Here is a 21,320-nt window from a genome sequence, read left to right as displayed (position 1 = left end):
GTGACTGTATTATGTCTGACGGACATATTTATCTCATGCTTGAGCATATTAATGAAAGGCCGGGAGTGGAAAGATAAACCACTTGCATAGAAGTCGGGGCGCTACCCTCAGATTAAAAAGACATGAGCTGCAAATAATGAACTGTGATATAAATAGCTACACAGCACGTGGGCGTGTTTTGGGGGTGAGCAAGCCTCTTGGTGAAGGGGCGCGTAAATGTGTTGAATAAATGAGAAGATGAAGGCACCATTAAAAAAAAACATTGAATGTTCATAAGAAGCGGTATTTTCAGTCAACTGCTAGCATTTTGCTGCTGGGACATGCTGCTACTAATGGAACACATGTTGACATTGGCTATTGCTCAAACTACAATGTGTTTGCCTTTGGCTTGGATAACATTTTGGTTGTTTTGTTAGTAGGGCACACACCACATGGAGAGAGACAGAGTTTGTATATTGACGAGATCCTTGGACTGAAGTCGGTCCATATGGTCTATCAACACTCTTATCCATTCGGTTAACTTTTTGTGCTTCTCTGAGCCAACCAGGCAAGCCACCAAGTCCAGCTGGCCAACAGATTCTGCCAGACTGCAGTGCCATGGAAGATTTAGCACAGTTGTTAAATTGTGGCAAAAGCAGATGATGACATAATGCTCTACAATGTTGGACTCGTGTACAGTATACTACACATATCAAATTAGAGTTTTGACCTCTGTGCAGCTAATATTAGAAATCATCTCTTAGGTCAAGACTCGCAACCTTTATTTTATTTTATTTATTTTTTGCTTTGTATACCACTGATCCTGCTCTCGATTGTTCAGAACTACCAATCAATGTTACCTCATTTGCTTTAAGATACACAATAATAATTCAAAACAACCAGATGTATTTGTAATAGGGCTGCAACTAATTATTTTTTTTATTAATCGATTAAAAGATGCACTCTATTTAAAAGAAAAAAAGTTTTAATTTGTATTCCTTTATTCAAAAACAGGCCATTATTTCCAATTGATAGTGGAGAAAAAGCACAAACATAAATAAATGTAAGGGGAAGTCAACCCAAAATTGTCTTTACAATAATATGTTGTTTTTGCCTGCACTACGGCATTCTGATTAATATTGTGTTCGTGGAATATGAGTTAAGCAGCAAAATCAATCTGTTTTTATCCATCTCAGAGGGTGGCCATTTTGCCACTTGCTTTTGACTGAAAATTACATCACAGTCGCTCAGGGCTCAAGTAACAACCAATCACGGCTCAGTTTCAGAAAGTGGGTGTGCCGTGATTGAACTGTGATGTCATTGTCAGTCAACAATAAGTGGCAAAATGGCCGCCCCTTCAGATGAGGAAAATAGCTGGATTTTGCTGCTTAATTTATAATGCACAAACACACTGTTAATCAGAATACTGTGTTTCAACTAGTGGGGCTGAATAGAACATTTTGGGATTGACTTGCCCTTTAAATTAAATTAGGTCACAAAGATTACTGGATTTTCCCAAAAAGTTAGCAATTAATTTTATATGTGTTTAATTCTTGATTATTGGGTCAATCGTTGCTCCTCTAATGCATAACAAAACAAATGTCAGTCTACAATAATCTATTGTCTTCCAAATGCCTCAAGATTTTATTCTTCAAGAATAAGTAAACTCTCTTGTGACATACACTGAGGTCTTGCACGATATATTGAAGTCTAGTGTGATGTCGTCATGCTGACAGGTCCAACGTCAACATTTTGTGTGACACTTGAAGTGTTTTTTCCGACCAACTATTTTGGTAGCATTCCAAATATACAAGCTGAATTGCGCAGCGGTCACAAAACTTTTTGAAACTGAAATCTACTTGGGTACTGATTAACTCATTCACTACCAGCCATTTTCACTGAAGCAACTCCCTTCGCTCCCAGCTGTTTTACTGGATTTTCACTGATTTTGCAAGGCCCACAGAATATCGTGTTCTATTGCTATAAAAACATGAAACTTACCAAAAGAAAGATTATAGTATCTTCTTTCATCTGGAAAAAATATATATAATTAAATATTTATATCTGAAAAAACATATATAATTAAATATTTCTATGTGTTTCTTTTTTGCAGGAATTAGTATTAGAATATAGGTAAGTTTAATCATTATTCACAAATCTGTATAGAGCTGTGGGTAAATGAGCTTTTTTTTCAGCATGACCCTGGTTGATCTCTTTTGCTCTGCTGCCACCTGCTGGCCGTTTTTGCAATAACTACCATTGCTTGAACCGTTCGCTGCAGTTCAGAAGCTGAATCAAAGCCTTCTATATGCTCTAGCATAAAAAACAAAACAAAACATATAAATACGTCTTTGAAAGCATGGTAATATTTAATATAGAACCTATGTATATGTTTTTGGGAGCAAATGAGTTAATGTGACGGGCTAACAGTTTGATACTCACTCCTGAAGTACTCTAAGACTCTAAACTGAAGCAACAAATGAATTTTTCATAATATTAGTGAATAATGTTCCACCATCAAAAAATGTAAAAATCAGAGCTGTAGTGTTTTGGGAAAAGTTAAATGCCATTTTTGTTCTTGGCAGAATTTCTGTGCAGAGGTGTAATGTTGAAGAGAGCATAAACATGGCAAGCAGTGAATAAATTATGTATGCCATTTCTCTTGATATGAATTGCCTTCTGTCTTTTGATAACATACACATGCCAGTCATTTGATTTGTATCACATGTAGCTAAAAGCTATAAATTACACCTTTTTTATAGCAGGGTTAGCGAGACATTTTTTAATCAAGGGCCATTTAACATTTTTGGAACATCCTACAATTGCCATATTCCATTATGTAACATATCTCACATTAAGTAATGGCTGAAAGTGACTGCCTTGCTTCGGTGTCTTGTTTCATCTGAAAACTGATGACAAAGCCATTTGCACCTGGTTTTCCCGGTTTGTCCTGAGTTTTTACAACTGCTCACAATATTTGTATTCTCCCCAGAGGGAAGTTGTTGTACCCAACGAGCTTTCAGCTCATCATTGCTTCACAGTTCAAGTTATTAAGCTCATTAGTTTCACATTAATAACTTTGTTAACTTGTTTCATGTCCATAAACATTTTACAAATAGCTTTGACTTTTGCTTATAACAGGTACAGAAATCATTCTTCAGTTTTCTTATGGATTGGGACATTGCATTGCTATAATTAACAGTGTCATTTGCTGTAATTGCTTAAAGCAGGGGTGCTCAAGTTCGGTCCTCGAGAGCCCTTATCCAGCCTGTTTTCCATGTTTCTCTCCACTAACACACCTGATTCATGATCAGGATCGTTATCAGGCTTTTGCAAAGCTTGCTGATTAGCTGATCATTAGATTCAGCTGTGCTGCAGGAGGGAAACATGGAAAACAGGCTGGATAGGGGCTCTCGAGGACCAAATTTGAGCACCCCTGGATTAGAGTGTTGCTGTCATTCCATTTTGGGTTCGGTTCTATTTTCAAGTCTGTTAGAGCACAATAAAAGCTCTTTTGGTACATTTTATCGCCATCCTGTCATTGCTGAAGTGCTGCAATTTGTATCTGGGTCTGTTATTTACTATTTAAAATTGTCACATGGAGTGAGAAGCCAGTACTCTACCAATTATTTTTTTGCGTAATATGTGGACATCATATGTGGACATGATTTGATTACATATTAACGCAAATGTGCAAAACTAATCATTCAGTCCTAATTTCACTGGGTTCATAGATCCAAAGTCATTCAAACAAATTGAATTTACTGTTGGATTTTTTTAATATATATTTTTTTGCCAAACAATAGTGACAGCATTTACAGTACAGTATCATCAACGTTTCCAGGATGCCTGGCGGGACACAACTTTAGCCATTAAAGAGGTCTATAGGAAGTTCCTGCAAAGAGGAAAGAAACTTGTATGTATGTATGTATAGCATTCAGACCTCACTGCCTCCCACGCTCCCTTGCGCAACGGTTTCCTCGGCAACTCTTGTCAGGGGGCGAGTAAGATGCCAGTTAAACAGAGCAGAGGGCTTTTCACAGCGTTGAACCCTCTGATGTTTCCCACCAAGATGGATGGGAAGACATTTGTTGACTTTCTCAATTTTCTATGTGCACAAAAGCATCAAGACACACCTCTAGGTCGATTGGGGTGAAGCAAGAACGTTTGGCCTCCCGTGAGTTTGAACGTAACAAACCAACACAATTCTATTTTTTCAAATGAGATTTTTTGTTTAACGTGACCCTGATTTAATCAATGCATCAGCCTCTTAGAGTTTGTTGTTAATTACAGTCCTCTATTCTCATTTTGAGAATGAGATAAATGATAAAAGAAGGTATTGATTATGACAGTCATTTCTTTGTGCTTCCAGCTTTATATGCCAGTGGCTTTGAGTCATGAATACATGAAGGTTTTCTTAAGTTGCTGCCAGTTTTCATGAAACCGTGCTCTACTTGTAAACTTTTGGCAGTGGGAGAAGCTGTTCTCACTGTTCAAGAATGTGAGTGTAATGTTAGGACTTGGAATATCTTCCACTGTCGCGTGACATCTGCCGAACAGCCAAAATGGACAGGAAACCGAGGGTGTCGTGATAAACGACAGCCTCTTTTTGTACTATGAGTCATTTTGAGTGGAAAATGCTGATTTCCTCTTACATCAAGTTTGTTTTGTCTGGATCTTCTGTGGAAAAGATTATAATGAGGTTAAAGCAAACAATTATCAGCTTTGTTGGCTTTTTTTATGTTGAGTTTGGCAAACGCTGATGCGTTTTGTAAACATCTGAGCTTTTTTATGGCTACAAAGGAGTCTTGAGCATCAAGCGCTTCCACTTCATCAACCGATGTGTTGAATGAAAATGAAGCAATGCTTCAGACAAAGTACACTATAGGTTTACATTTCTTTTTCTTCACTAGATCACCATTTTTGCAACTTTTCATACACTTTTAGCAACTTTCTAAGTGGCTAGTGACAAAACTACGGATATTATTGAAGACTAACGCCTATCCAGAATAGATGTTCATGATTGACTGGCCAAAATACAGTATGTGCTTAAAAAAAAGCATGTTCTAGTTTCATGACAATAATCCCTGAAAATTAAACACTGATGAAATGAAAACTAAGTTTTAACGATGAATGATGTTGATCGATTTGGGAAAACAGTGGAGGAAATTATTCCTATTATAGCTACGTTTTACGTGGACTGAAAAAATCGGACCCATTTTTGACAAGACTTCAAATACGGCCAAGTAAGCAGTATACTGTATTTGTACTACTTAGTAGTTCAAATAAAGTGATACGAGGGCTTCAGTTTCTATAGTATTTTGCATCGTCAACTATAATTATTGGATAAAAATTCCATGGTTAGATTTAGGTCATGACTTGTAACATTATGGTGTATTATGTAAACTAGTGCTGTCACTAACGGCTTTTTAAAAAATCGAGTCTCCTATCGATTATTCCATCAGTTAATCGCCATGCACCCCCCCAAAAAAAAACTTTGCATTTTTTTTTTTATAAGTCCACTAAGCTTGAACGTAAATTGAATTTAGTTGATATAAATACTCATTGTTCCTTATCTCCTGCCAATAAAATTAGCCTATGCTCAACGATTAACAATCACAATTAGTATTAGCCCTGAACAAACTCATTTCTTATTGTATTTTTCCTGAAAATCACTTCATAGTCCAACATATGATAAATCCAATTTAATCAAAATGTTAAATGGAGTGCACTTTAATAACGCTTTATCTTCATCGTATGTTTACTAAGCCTGACGTATTCGCTTGTCTCGTTGAAAAATATTGAGTTGTCGAATCCTACAATGGCCATTGATGCAGCATACTAACCGCGTAGAAAGGTTTTTTAAATAACTTACTTTATGCTCCAGGATCCTGATGCTTTTCTTTGGTTCCATCCCATTTTAAATCCATAAACATCATGAGTACTCGCTATTGTAGCTTCGTACTTGATAATGCTACTAGCGAATGCTAACCTAGCCAGTGGTATTGCAAAGTGAGTTCGTTTCTAAGGTCCGCCAGCGTCCGCGTTTGCAAACTCCCTTGCGTCTGTTGTTAAATGTATTGTGGCCAACTGGGTCAATTTGGCTCGGTTATTGCACATTTGGTGGCGTAAAACCATAGTAATAGTCCTTATGGCAAACGCTGGATGGCTTAGCCTGCACGCTACATGGAGGAGTGGAAAAAAAAAACTTGTGGGAGTCTTGCTCTATGCTATAGTAGATACGGCCTTCCTGTTGCTGACACACGTAGGGCCGCCATCTTACGTGTGTTTGGTTCCAATAAAATCATTGGAACTCTTTTATTTATTTACAAATTATTGGTTCCGGCAACTTCCAGGTGCCGCAAATATGTTTTTTAAAATTATTAAAATAGCCTAGACGCATGCATTTTTTCGTCTACCAATTTTTGTGGTCGACCCAACCGACTTGGTCGATTTTTTTCCCCAGGCCTAATGTAAACTGGGTTAGGCATGGAATAATTTATTTATTTTTTTAAATCAACTAACCCAACTTAGCTTTACAGAGTACTTTGAAAAACAAAGTGCTATACATAAATACAACTCCAACATAACACTTTAAACACAATTAACAGTTTGACTTTGAAACATTCCTGCATTGCCTCTTCTGTGTATTTACACCAAACCACAGCTATTATATTGGCCCCCTGCTGTGCCACCGGCGGCTTATTGGTGGTCGCAAAGTGAATGAAGTTATGGTCAGATTCCTCAGAGGAGGTAGCGAAGAAAAGACGTTTGTTCCTTTCACATTGGCATACATAAAGGTCCAGAGTTTTATTTCCTCCCGTTACCAAGTCAACAAGTTGTTTGAAGTTGTTAGTAGACAAGAATTGAAATAAGCAGCGCTTCATCAAAACACATTGAATAACAAAACTGTGAATCGAGAGGAGGTTTGCTTGGCTGGACGCTCGCACGTCTTTCACGATACCTACTGTGTCGTAGGTTGAGGCTCGAGTACTTGCGCCGCACCAGCTAGCTTGTAGAGCTTTGGCGTTGTGGAGTTTCTTCTTACTACGCCATGTACAACATGGTGAAATACAAATAATGTAGAGCTATTAACAATATCGTTGCAGTCTGTGAGCAACAGGCCTAAAGGAACAGATGTGGAGAATGGACCACCAGTCACCAGATTGACAAGCGATGTTCAAACTTTTTTTTCTTTTCTTTCTGTCGAAGCAGGAGGAGGAGGCCTTCCTCTACTTCGGTCAAAGCCGGTCCGGTTTGAACCTGACAGTAATTGTCCCCTTCATACATAAGCTACAAGCCATGTTAAATTCTAAGCTAACCTGTGATTGACACGACTGGTGCGTTTAACACCGGAAATAAGTGATTGAGTGATTGAGTATACTTTTGACAGACGTCTGGCCAGAACGGCATTAAAGACAAGCGTATCCAACTTTAGTCAGCAAACCAGCAGGCAAATTAAATGTCTGGAATATGAAGAGAATATCTACTAGCTAAACTGCACCAGAAACCGAAAATGAATTACTGTACGCTAGGCTTCGTCAGCCAGGAGGGGCCTATAGGGTCAAAAGTATATTATTAAATAAATATTTATAATATCAGTAATGTTGTTTGTTTTCACAAGTTTTAGAGTTCTGAATTTTGATTTTGATTCTGCACAATAAATATTCTCAAAATTACTTTTGAAGTAGAGCTTGTTTTAATTTTTAGATTAATTTAGCTAGAAAATGCAATTTGCCAATAACACAATGTGAATTTAAGAAACATTCAAAACTGTTCATTATATTAATTTAAAAAAAAACAATTGTTCATTCATTATAGTCATTTTTTTATTGTTTAATAAAACCCATACTTCAGGTTCCTGCAAAAAACAACAAGTTAAAGCGTTAACTAATTAATTAATCATTAAAAATGATTGCATTAATCATGTATTAACGCAGATTAATCACACTATTAATTTTGACCGCAGATCTTTTAGCTGACAGTGGATGGTTCCATTAAATGTAGCACAGGTTGTGTTTGAGCAATAGACATAACTACATGCATTTAAGTAATGCATTTAATAAATGTTTGCATATGACATTCAGAATATTTGTTCATGTTAAACTATTGTGGTCATTTTTTTCCCATTTTAAATTATGCAAGCAATTAACTGATTACAAAAAGAGGAGGATGAGCGTGTGCAGTGGATACAATTTTCACAAAAGACATCCTCACAACATTAAATGTCCCAAAAAAATAATAATAATAATAGGTGCTCTTTAAATTTGGCGGGCAATTTTTTTATTAAGTGATTGATGGTGGTTAATCAAAATTCTAAAATGTGATTAATCTGATTTCAAAAATTGTTTGACAACTCTAAAAGAAAAAAAAAACCTTGTTTATGTCCATCCATGTTTTCCTAGTCAGTGTCACGTTTTGAAATGGTTTGATTAATATGATAATATGAATGCCTGCTCTAGGGCCAAATATGATAATAAAAATGATACAATATGCACATTCTTGAATTCATGGCAAGACATTATTTACCGAAACATTTTCTGTGCATATATTTGCATGGTAAACCTGCAAACAATCTTTGTGGAAGTCTAATAACACTACTACACAAGTTAGTCCCTGACAAATAAACTGTCATAAATTTGGGCAATGTGATAATTTCTCAACATACTTGTGAAATGAATATAAAATGTGGCCCTCTCTGATCTGCCCAATTACCCTGTTTGTGACAACCGTAACTCCATTACATCATATGCGGTTTTTAATCATGAAGATGTTCTGCCGCTGCTATTACAGTGCAGATGTTCCCACTGGGCCTCATTTACTAACTGAGTGAATAGTGTAGAGGGGGAAGACCCCAGAGGAGCAACCATAGCCCACAGAAAGAGCTGGATTGAGAATCCTGGTTTACTTTACATCTCTATGATGTGTTCACTGCATGAAATAACCACTGAAACCAAGTGGGAAAGTACTTGGTGATGATTCATTCAAGTAGCACATGTGGCAGGCTTGGTCTGAATGGAAGATACTGCACTGTAAGAGTAATGTGTGTATGTATTTGAACTAATTTATACTTTAAGACGTTTATTTGGGGCTAAACAGAACATGGTGTACAAATGGAAAAAGGGAACAACTGTGTAAAAATGAAGCAATATTTGATTTTTTCTTTATTTTTTCTTTGTGAATCAGATTTCAGTGAAATCAGTATGAGTGACCAACTGACCATATTCTGACCTTGAGTTGTAAGCACTTCCAGTCTATTTCCCTTTACATAATAAAATACATATTGGATGCTTTTTTACAAATCGCTGATGTAAAATATATATATATATGCGAACCCCTAAGCAAATGACTTCTCCAAGACTTAATCAGGGTCAGGAGTTAGAAGATTGCAGATGTTAGTAAAACTTTCCTGCCCTATAAAATGCACACCAGTTTTGAGTTTTCTGTTCTTGAGAAGCTTTGCCTGATGTGAACTATGCCTCGCACAAATATGCGCTCAGAATGCCCACAATGAGGAATTCTTGACTTGCATCAGGCTGAAAGTATCTCTAAAAACCTTGATGTTCATCAGGCCATGATAAGACAGGGTGTCTATAAATGGGGCGGGAGGGAAAGTCCGCATTGTTGCTAATCTCTCTCAGAGTGGTAATCCTGATGACTACAACAGTACAGAATGCTCAATGTGGTGAAGAAGAATCTCAGACGGTTTGCTAAATACTTGAGGGTAGGTGCTAACATCTTTGTTGACAAATCAATGTTAAGTAAAACAAAAGTTGATGTCACTGGAAGACATCTGCTGTCAACGCAATGCTGTGTATGGAAAAAAAGGGCACAGCACACTAGTGTTAATTTCGTCAACAAAAACTAAACAAAAATGACATCATACACATTTTTCACAGGACTAAAACTAGACTAGACTAAAAACCTAATTAATAAACAATAACTGGGACTAAATCAGTATGGATTTTCGTCGACTAATGAAGACGAGATGAAAATGTACTACACTTAATAAAAGCTGGACTAAAATCTATGGACATTTTAGTTCGTGAACAAAAACGAGACGGAAATTATTAGATTTTGTTAAACCTTGTCTCTTCTAATCTGTCACGTCATGTGACACACAGTGACACACACCCTTTCAAATCTGCAGCTAGCAAGTGTAACATGCACAAACACATGAGACAGACAGGAGCTTGAGTCATGGTGAAAAGTTGAGAGAGAAAAAAGTTTTTAAAAAAACATTCCAAGAATAATGTTAATACGACCGCTAACTAATGCTAATGCTAATGTAATAGCTCATAGCATGGAGTCGTAGTAGCCACTTGTCGATGTACTGTAATTGTGTGTCAAATTGTTTTTCATCAAAGAGATGAGAGAAAATTTGATGTGAAATCGTTTTAGATACGAAATGTTCAACATAATCTGCTGACAAAAATATATATACAGGGTTTAAATGATTTTCCTGATTAAAACTAGACTAAAATGACAGTTTTTGTTGACAAAAACTAGACAAATAAAATGTTTTCTTGGACTAAAATAAAGACTAAAATGCTAGATTTATAAAAAATAAAAATAAAAATAACAAAAATCATAATAATAATATTGGACTAAATAAAAATGAGATGAGGTTGACTTACTATGATAAAAACTAACAAGCGTGATTGAAATTGGACTAAATCTGAGACTAAATTTAAAAATGGCGGATAAAATTAACACTAGCACACCACCATCAAAACCTCATCCCAACTGTGAAGTATAGTGAAGGGGCATCATGGTTTGAGGCTGTTTTCTACCTCATGGACTGGGCGTGTTGCTATCATCAACAGAAACATTCTGCGCTTAGGTGGCGAGAATTGGTTACACCAAGTCTGTTGAAATTATTATTATTTTTGTATACACTGCTAGTCTGTTAATGTGCAAGCCAACTGCTACAGCGACAGCTTACTTCTCTACAAGCATTATTGCAGTTTCACCAAATTAGATACAAAACCAGTAGAAAGTCTGTTTTTGCCTCAAGCCTGTGAAACATGTCACGCGCATGGCTCACACTACATACTGCTGCCACCTACTGGCCAACCTGTGAATTTCACACAATAAACACATTCAAATACACAGCAACTTCCACCTGCTTCCTGCTCAACATGTTATTTAGCATTTTAAACATTTAAAATATGTGTATGAATATATTTTAGAAATAATTTATGCTCTTTAATTGTATATCTTTTTTTGTTGTTGTTCAGTAAAGGATAGTGTGCCAATTGCAGATTTCAGCGTCCTGTGTACCTAAATTTTAGATTGCATAACATGGCTGTTATGCCTAGTAGCAACTAGCAAGTGTTATATAATAATATTGAGCGTTACATAATGTCATCAGTAGTTGCTTGTGGGTCAGTAAGGGTCAAGACCTGGCCCACACTAATGAACTTTTTTTTACTCATTGTTTTTTTCCCCATCTGACATTTATTATTATTATTATTATTATTATTATTATTATTATTGTTATTACTATTATTATTATTAATGTTCACAGCAATCAAAGCCATTACAATATGTGGATGTTTTTACTATCCATTCTGACATTTACTGTAATTTACGGAATTTAAATTCATGTGTACTATTAAAATTGTCTCCTTTTATTATTATTTTTCTATCCAGGCAGCTCCAGGAGCTGCAGAAGCAAAAGGAGGTGGAAAGAGAGCGCCAGGAACGCGAATGTCAAGAACGTGAACGTCAGGAGCAAGAGCGCCTTGAGCGAGAGATGCAAGAGAGGGAACGTCAGGAGCACGAACGTCAGGAACAAGAGCGTCAGGAAAGGGAGCTTCGAGAAAGGGAGGCGCAGGCCGAGAGGGAGCGACTGGAGCATGAACGTCAGGAGCAGCAGGAGCGCCCCGAGCGTGAGCGGCTGGAGAGGGAGAAGGTGGAGAGAGAGCGGCAGGAGAAGGAGCAGCAAGAGCAGTTGGACAGAGAGCAGCACGACTGGGAACGAGGGAGACGCATCTCCAATGCTGGTGAGTGATGCACTTCGCTTTTAGCCACACGTGCTCTGTTAGGTTTTAAGTCTGTTGCAATGATATTAATATTTTCCCTAATCCTTTTCTAATGTATTCATAAAGCATGGCAGCTTTTGAGCTTCTGCAAACTAACACAAAGTCCACTTTGTGGTAACTACAATCTAATGTATTTTATATGGTAAGTCAGTTAATGTCTTCATTGTGCTCAATATTTTGTGAGGACTCATATTTGGTTATTTTTAAGAAGTATCTGATATTGTCTCAAAGAGTTAAACTCCCCAAATTTGTTTTACATCAGAGATCGCCTTTGTATTCCAACAGTGGATACCACATAGTGTGTTCCTTAACTAATTAAACGCTGAAGATAAATTGAAGTGCCTAAGGCTGCACCAGCATTTTGAAGAGAATGTAAATGGATTTGGAGGAAATTAACAAAGACTTTTTACAGGGTTTTAATTAAGTGTATATTGTGTTGGGGAAATGGGTGATGCTGTATGAGGACATAATTGTAGAGTTGCGTTTATAGAAGATGTCATTATTGTGCCAATATTGGGCTTTTGATGATTTCTTGGAAGTGTTCCAATTGTTTGTTTGTTTTACATAATACCGTTTGGTTTAGTTCCTTAGGAAAATTAGTATGTTTCTACCTTATTCCATTCTTTAGTAATCACCATTTGAAAATAGGTAATTTGAGTGACATTGAGAGAAAATTGAAAAGATAAGGACAGCAAGCTTTTTGTGAAAAGATACATTTTCTGCACAACAATGACTTTGACACTAATATTTTTTATTTAGTGACGCTCTGTGAATTGGATTTAATGTGACAAAGGCCTTGGTCATTCACGTCGTCCTTGAAAACGTTCTATTTCATTCATCAGATTCGTCATGTTTCATTTTAATTTCATACTACCGGGAGCCCATTGAAAAGAGATACAATGCTGCCATCTGTTGGCCATAGTGTCCGTAGTAAATGTCAATTAGTCAATTAATGTTTTTGGCGGGGGGCTAATGACGTTCACAAAGTTGTCCTTTGGGCATCTGTAGCAGGAAGATGGCGGCGAAACATAGCAAGGTGAGACTACAGCCATGTAATATAATAAGTGATTACTAGACATATGATTATATATATATATATATATATATATATATAAAAAATGTGATGCAACATATTTTTTTGCATACTATTGACAAAAACAGTCAGTTTTCAAATGAATGAATTATTAGTCCACCACTAGAAGGCGCTAGATATCACTGAATGTCCCTTCAAGGACTTTGACACTTTTACTTTTTTTTTTTTTTTTACACACGACTGCCACCTCTGGACTAAAGCGCAAATGCAGCCACCATGATTTTCGTGCATGAATTGCGCAGGCCTGTACGAGCACGAGCCAACAGAATCTCCTCTGGCAAGTGGCCACATTTACAGGCTAGCAAAGATTACTTTTTAAAACTTTACCGTATAAGGACAAGCTCTACATGTATTAATTTATTGTAAATAAAACGGAAATTACCAACTACACGAATAATGCAATGATACAGAGAGCCCTAAATACCTCTATTTAGAAGAGGCTTATCGACGCAGTTAGGGCTTGCTCTACACATCATATAGATGTGTAAAAATCTGTCATTTTAACATTTAAACTTCCTTAATGCAGTCACAACCACCATAGATGTTCAGGATGTTTGGGGGTCGTTGTCATGATTGAATAAGAAATGGCTGAAAAGAGGTAGCAACTACAAAGTAAGAATGTAAGATGCCACTTGATTTCAGACCGATACCAGTACGAGTACTCAACTGTTGAGTAGTCACCGATACTAAGTACTGATCCCACTAGTACTTTTGACTAGAGAAAGACCAATATGGTTTTGTCAGGGCCGATACGAATACCGATTATTAGCAGTCAAGGATGGCGATAACCAATATTTGGAGCCGATATTCATTTTCACTAAAATGGAAAATATTGGCATAAAAGTTTAAGAAGTACAAACTGCAGATCTTTTTTTTAAGCATATGTTTATTGGACAACGTTTAGGGTTTGTAAAATATTGGAGTTAAAAAAAACATGTCAATATGTTTTTCCTTCAAATTGCATGAAATGAATGGCAGTTTTCTATTCTGATAATGTTATTGGCACCTGTCAGGAGTACTAACACCTTGAAAAAGCTGGGTATCAGCCCGATACCCATACCTGGTATCAGTACTCGCCCATCCCTACTATAAGGTCTTAGGTCAACCTTGTCGTGCCATATTCAAGAGACAACAAAACAACCACACAGCATGATGCTACCACCTCCACATCAGTTTTACCGTTTTATGGAAACTATATTACACTTGCGGTTTCACGACTAGTAAAAGTTAACAAATACCATTGAAAATGATTGAAAGCCGAATATTGCCATGGCATCCATGTCTGTTCATATACAGAACTATAAGTACAAAAAATGTCACATTCTTAGATTCAAATGTTGACACTTGCATCAAGCAGATTACAGAGAAGCTGCATGAAGCACAGCGCTCATCCAATGCCTGTAATCCATAACAAACTGATGAAATCGGTTTGGGTTTGATTTGCCGAAAGAAGAAGGGAATTACAATTCACGACTGGGTCAAAAAAAGATGGCAGCGTTGTGGGCATGCTTCATTGCTATGTTGGCATATTAGCATATGCACGCATGACCACACATGAAGGCTGACACAGTTCAGCAGTGTTACTCACAAGCTAAAAATACATCAGGGAAAATGCTGGTGTAAGACCCTCCGGGTGATTGTGTGTGTTAGTTAGAGTGCTTGCAAAATCCTTCAGATCAGGGGGTGGAGTGAGGATGCAAAACTATGATGACAAGATATACTCAAAAATAATTGGCTAGTGCTACTAGCATTTAACTTTCATCATGTGTGTACATGCGTGTGTGAGTAATACCATGATGCTTTTTCACCATTTTGTAATTGTGGTTTCAATATATAAATAAAAATGTTTGGTTTAAGGCGATATTTTGATTTTTTTTAAATTGTTGGAAGAATCACCTTGGATTTTTTTGTTTAATAGGTTTAAAGTTTCATTAAGTTTGAGGAGATTTATTTATTTTTTGTAGAACTGCCCCTAAGGTTTATGAAGGTGTGCTTGATGTTTTTGTGTATGTTTGCATTAATTATGGCAGGTTACTTGTAGGGCCCAACCGAGGCCGATTAATCGGCCGATGATTGCCCTTCAAACATCGGCCAAAACAAGCGGCCAATTGAGCCAAATGGCCGATTATTTTCCCCTTAACATTATCATCGAAGAAATCCTAAGTTTCCGATGCTGTGGAGGTACCCTGAATGCTCCATTTCGTTTGCATAGCATTAGCAACTAGCAAGTGTTTAGCGTATTTATTCTGGTTATTCTGTTGTCCCTAAGCGTCCTTTAAGCTGTTTAATGACACACCAGTTGGAGTTAACTGTAAAACCAAAAAAATACGCTAAGAATGACATCCAAAGTATATTTAAATACAAAACATTCTTCATTTTTAAAACATTGCTAGTCTATGCTAAAAGCGAAGCGAGGATCCCATTAAAATGCTAACTGGAAGTTAGTATCGACTTTGGGAGTGTTTTTCCTTCATATAACAAATATTCACACACAAATGCTGTGGGAACACATACCCACAGGTAAGATAACACTATGCAAAGGCACAGATTCTTCCCAAGTGCAACGTTTTTCTGTACTCTGGATGCATTAAATTAATTGTATGCATTAAATATGTATTGTTAAATAATCGGCAGATTAATTGGCAATCGGTATTTTTTTCTGCAAAAAATCTGTATCGGCATCGGCCTAAAAAAATGCATATCGGCCGGGCCCTAGTTTCTTGGTCATGTGATGTCCCCAGAGCATAATAATTGAAAAGCTTGGAGAATGGCTGAATTGATAATTGAGAATGAAAATATGAGTCAGGATTTTCATGGTAATGATAAATAAATAAAAAAATAGGAAAAATGTAGGGAAGGATAATGAGGAAGTAGTGTGTACTGGAGTAGAAGTAAGGATGCTCACTGAATCTGGTTAGCGAGGATCAAATTATGAATTTAGCTAGGCATGAGATGTCAGAGCATTTAGCTGGGAGAAGTCACACATGACGCAAACAAGGCGTTCAGTCCAATACATACAATACATCACTTCTGCTGTCTCTCATGCATTTATTTATCCATACTGCCCGAAGCCAGCTGGGATAGGCTCCAGCGTCCCGCGACCCTTGAGAGGAAAAGCGGTTAAGAAAATGGATGGATATATATATATATATATATATATACTGTATATATATATATATATATATATATTTTTTTTTTTTTTCTACTAAATATCGGAATTCTCAAAAGATTCATATTGGTCGGCCCTATTCAAAATACTATCACATGAACACAAATCTTATAAATATACAGTATGTAAACTATGGGATTACTGTTTGTTTCAAATTGTGACCAATTATGTTACGACATCCATAGTTTTTTGTTTTTGTTTTGTTTTTGTACTAAGCAACTTTTGGTCCAATATGTAATTTTCTTGCTCTTGGAACTGCACAATCACATTTTAACTTGAAATGGTGTCGCATTTAAATATTTCTGTGTTCCTGCATCAACTTTGGTGGCATCATTTATTGTTTTTCTCACCCACATGTACATTACAGCTGAGGTAGTTTCTTGCTACCCTAATGAAAATAAGCGGTACAGAAAGTAGATGGATTGATACGTTTTGTATGGACAAGTAAATTTGTGTTATTCGGCTTGCCTTGATGATGTTTGTGTTTGGCTTTTTGCTTTTTTCGAAATATCCGTTTTAGTCAGCTCTCTGAGCAAGTCTTCTTTGTTTTCTACAGCTTAGCAGAGGTGGCAAATCCAGGTCCAGAAAGTAAAAACCCTGCCACAGTTTGTCTTAAGCCCCTGATGCTAGCTAGCTAGCTAGCTCTCTAGCAGGTAAACGAGCGCCATGGGAGCTAGCTAGCACCTGAAAGTAAAAACCCTGCCACAGTTTGGCTTTAGCCCCCGGTGCTAGCTAGCTAGCTAGCTCAATAGCAGGTAAACGAGCACCATGGGAGCTGGCTATGGAGCTAGCTGGCTAGCACCTGGGGCTAAAGCCAAACTCTGGCAAAGTTTTTACTTTTTGGACTTGGATTTACCACCTCTGCAGCTCTGTCTCAACATCTGTCCACTAACAAAGCGACATCACCTCAGCGTATTGAAATGCATTAAATACCTTGGAATCAAACTGTGGTTTAGGTCCTGTGCTCTTTTCTCTTGCTTCACTGCTCCATTCTCTTTTTTTTCCCTCCACCCTCCTTCCATCTCTTTCTCCTGACCTGTCGTCCTTCCATTGTGTGCACGATGGCTGCCTCCTTTCTGCGTTGGTGCCTTCCCTTCTGCCCTGTGTTGTTGTCCCTCACCATGTCTGTCCGTGCAACTAGCATTTAAAAGCACTTTGTACAGCCCCACTCCTCAGGAGTATTGCAGGACATCATCCACACCGGCATCTCCATCCACATTGAGCTGTCCAGCTCCAGGGGCCCTTTTATCCTCATCCGCGACGCCTCCAACACCACCTCTGAGGCACTCGGCCTCCCGTTTTGCCACCTCACTCGGCTCTGCCTTCCACCCAGTCCTTCCCCACTACGCCACCGTCCCAAGGAGACAGCAGGCGTTTGCCCAAGCACCACCTCCTGCTCCTGCCCCCAACCCAACCACCGCGCCCAAGCCCGTGGTGTGTTCAGCCTACAATTTCACTCCCTTGCCCCCGTCACCCCCGGTCATGATAAGTAGTCCACCAGAGAAGGCTGCAGGGCCACGGCCACTCATCCCCATTGCGACCTCATCCCCACTCACCCAGAAGCCCCCATCGCCATCTCCCAATGGCCCACCGATGTTTCCAGCACCTTCCCCAGTCACCACCATGCCACACAGCCACCCGGTTGGCATAGCCTGCCCGACCCCGCCACCTCCGCCCACCCCGCCACCATTCGCCTCACCCTTAGCACCCCATTCTTATTCGTGCGTCTCGTCTCCCCCCTCCTCATCCCATGCTCCTGATTTACCCTCTCCCTCTACAGCGCCCTTGGCCGCTGCTTCCGCTGAGCACCTCACACTCTCTCTGGGCATGGGCCCATCAGGACCTGGGGATTCAGACGCAGCAGCAAGCCAAGAAACCCACCAACTGCGTTCAGGGTCCTCTGATCAGCCGCAGTCCCAGGGTAAGGCTTCCAGCCCACTTTCTTGCTTTTCTCCCAGCTGTCGTTCACTGCCTTTAACTCACATACTAACAGTAATCATTCATCCTGATCTCGTTCTTTATGAGCTGTATCATAGCTGATTAGACTTCTATATAGAGCCATAGCCGCGTTGTTCAGGCCTTTCAGTCTTCTCAAAAGCTCCTCGTGTGTCTGTCTGCTTAACTAATTTGCTCCCGAAAACGTATAAAAACATCCTATTTTAAATATTGCCAGAGTCCCAAAAACGTATTTATACATTTTTAATGTATTTTTTATTTTATTTTTATGCTAGAGCATACAGATGGCTTTGTTGCAGCCTCTGACCTAAAGTGGTGGCTTAAAGCAATGGTAGTTATTGCAACAACAAAAAAAACGACCAGCAGGTGTCAGCAGAGTTTAAGAGCTCAGCTAGGGCCATGTTGCATGTTGATGAAACTTAGCTATGTTCTAATGCTAATTACTGCAAAACGGACACAGATACAAATATACATTTTTTTCCTGATGAAAAAAGATGCTTTAATCTATTTCATAGCAATAGAACACAATATTCTGTGGGCCTTGCAAAATCAGTAAAACAGCCGGGAGCAAAGAGGGTTGCTTCAGTGAAAATGGCTGCGAGTGAATGAGTTAAAAGTAAAGATCCAGCAGGTTGACTGAAAGTGCAATATGTCTGGTCTTTAAACAGTGTGCCCGTCATCTTTACAAAGTACAAATCACTTCAAGCTCTGCCTATTTTTCTTTTTTTGTTTTTCTAAATATCATTTGTCAGTTCAATAGACATTTATCTCAAAGTGCGTCCTCATGCTATTTCGTATTTAGCTAACAGTAAATATAGACTTGTCAAGGGGGAAGTCAATCCAAAAATGTTTTGTACGATAATATGTTGTATGTTCCCCCACTAGTGTAAACACAGCATTACAATTAATATTATGTTTTTGCAATATGAGGCAAGCTTGCTTGTTTTTTATCCATTTAAGAGGGCGGCCATTTTGCTACATGCTGTCGACTGAAAACTGCATCACAGTTTAAATAAGCTCCGGCTGAGGTAGCAACCAATCACGGCTCAGCTTCAGTTACTTGAGCCCTGAACAACTGTGATGTCATTTTTAGTCGACAGCAAGTGGCAAAATGAACCCCCCCGCCCCCAGAGATAAATTGAAATAGGTGTTTTTCACCGCTTAACTCATATTCCACAAAGACAATATTTATCAGCATATTGTGTTTAGATTAGTGGGGCTGCATAGAACATATTACTGTAAAGGGAGATTTTTGGCATGACTTTCCATTTAAGTCTGTTAAATGTGCCTCTTCTTTCTTTTTTTTCACACAGCATTCTATTTTTTTTTTTTTAAACAACACCTATACAATAAACCTGATTGTTGTTAGACAACTCAATGAAATATAACATTTTACAATAAAGGACAGATGTCCCTGCTTTGCCGCATTTGTTTTCCATTTGAATCACAGTGCTCCACTGACCTTTTAGTTTTCATTAGCCACAAGAGTTATTCTCATGACCTTTGAACCCAGAGATCACCAAACTGATTGTATGGATTGGGACTAAACTACTATCTCGAGTTCGACATGTTCACTTCCCTTCATAGATTATTGATTGTGGCCTGCAATGTGTTTAAGGGGTGCCCTAAAAAAACAGATTGAGTTTTGTAAAGTTTGCCTGGCTTCTTTTTATGTTTATGGTGAAACAAGCTCTTCAGATGAGATCAGACGCTTTGTTTAGGAGTGATGAAATATTGATCTTAAACCATTTATTGAACAGTACCTCACTAGCACTGCCTGCCTTACTACATACAGCTGACAATTGGATTTCACACACTAACATGCCATGTAGATTAAATGATCAAATTCTCACTCTTGCATGCTTCCCTGCCCCTAAAGAACTAACTTATTTTTAATTTTTTTATTTTTGCACAATTTTGGGGAAAATATACCCTTCTTTGTTTGTTTTTACATTCTTAAGCATATAAACCATTGTTTGTATTGTAAACTAAAGGTCAACAGTTTTATCCTTACACTCTTCTTTGTTTCTCAACCACCACCTCACCCATAGACAATGTGCAGCCAGCAGGGTTGACCACACCCACACCCACACCAACCCCTCCCCCCCCTCCGCCCCTGCCACCCGGCTCAACTGTGACATCTGCGGCGGCTACCCCGGCGGCCACCCCCACCACGCCGTCCGGACACCCTCCCCCACCGCCGCCTCCCCCTCTGCCGCCTACATTGACCCCGGTTGGGACCCCGACCTCCCCACCCGGGCCACCTCCTCCTCTCGGGGCCCCGACACCTCCCCCAGCACCTCCTCTGCCCGCTGGCCTCTTCTCTCCTGTAGAAGACCGCCCTGTCTCAGGCCTGGCTGCAGCCCTCGCAGGAGCTAAACTGCGCAAAGTGCCAAGGGTGAGCATTAGCTTGTACTTTTAGACATTTCTTCTTTTTGTGTAGGCCATTTGTGTCCACGTCAATTCCTTTTTTTTTTTTTAACAGTTTCAGCCATGGTACGCAAATATAATATAACTTTGCAAAAGTCTTCATTTTTGTCAGATTTTTGTCATTTCCAACTTAAAGATCTTTAACTATATCAATTATTTACTGATTACTAGCAATGCAGAGGTGGTAAATACCGGTCCAGAAAGTAAAAACCCTGCCACAGTTTGGCTTTAGCCCCAGGTGCTAGCTAGCTAGCTATCTAGCTCCCTAGCTAGCGCCCTAGCTAGCTCCCATGGTGCTTGTTTACCTACTTGGGCGCTAGCTAGCTAGTATCAGGGGCTAAAGCTTGTAGTAATGTCTGCTACCACTTTTTTTCAGACCAATACCAGTACATGTACTCAACTTTTGAGTAATTGCTGATACCGATACGGAGTACCAATGCCATTAGTACTTTTGATTAGGCTTTAGACGATCAGGATTTTTCGGCGAATCACCGATCAGCAAGCTATGAGTTTGAAAAAAACAAAACAAAAAAACGATAACCGATCACTGATGCGATCAGAAGATGGAGCAATATATTTGTTTAAAAAACATTTAAATTTTCTCAACCACCTTTGTTTTCAGGGGAAAAGGACAGGCCTGGCCCAC

The 21,320-nt window shown here is 38.6% G+C and overlaps 1 protein-coding gene across 8 annotated transcripts in view; it reads left to right on the top strand.

The window, feature by feature from the left end:
* The window catches only part of enah (ENAH actin regulator), a 111,395-nt gene that overhangs the window by 72,566 nt on the left and 17,509 nt on the right, over positions 1 to 21,320 (top strand). For 6 of the 8 annotated variants that reach the window (XM_077552762.1, XM_077552761.1, XM_077552757.1 and 3 more), the window contains exons 5-7: positions 11,635 to 11,987; positions 17,430 to 18,209; positions 20,296 to 20,642. In XM_077552762.1, the coding sequence (XP_077408888.1) occupies positions 11,635 to 11,987; positions 17,430 to 18,209; positions 20,296 to 20,642 (1,480 nt within the window). The remainder of the gene's footprint in view (positions 1 to 11,634; positions 11,988 to 17,429; positions 18,210 to 20,295; positions 20,643 to 21,320) is intronic. The other 2 variants (XM_077552763.1, XM_077552764.1) reach the window with 2 other exon arrangements.

Source organism: Vanacampus margaritifer, chromosome 19, assembly GCF_051991255.1.
Source record: "Vanacampus margaritifer isolate UIUO_Vmar chromosome 19, RoL_Vmar_1.0, whole genome shotgun sequence".
Lineage (NCBI taxonomy): Eukaryota > Metazoa > Chordata > Actinopteri > Syngnathiformes > Syngnathidae > Vanacampus > Vanacampus margaritifer.
The sequence above is the reverse complement of the archived record's forward strand: the minus strand, read 5'-3'. Positions and strand labels throughout refer to the sequence as shown.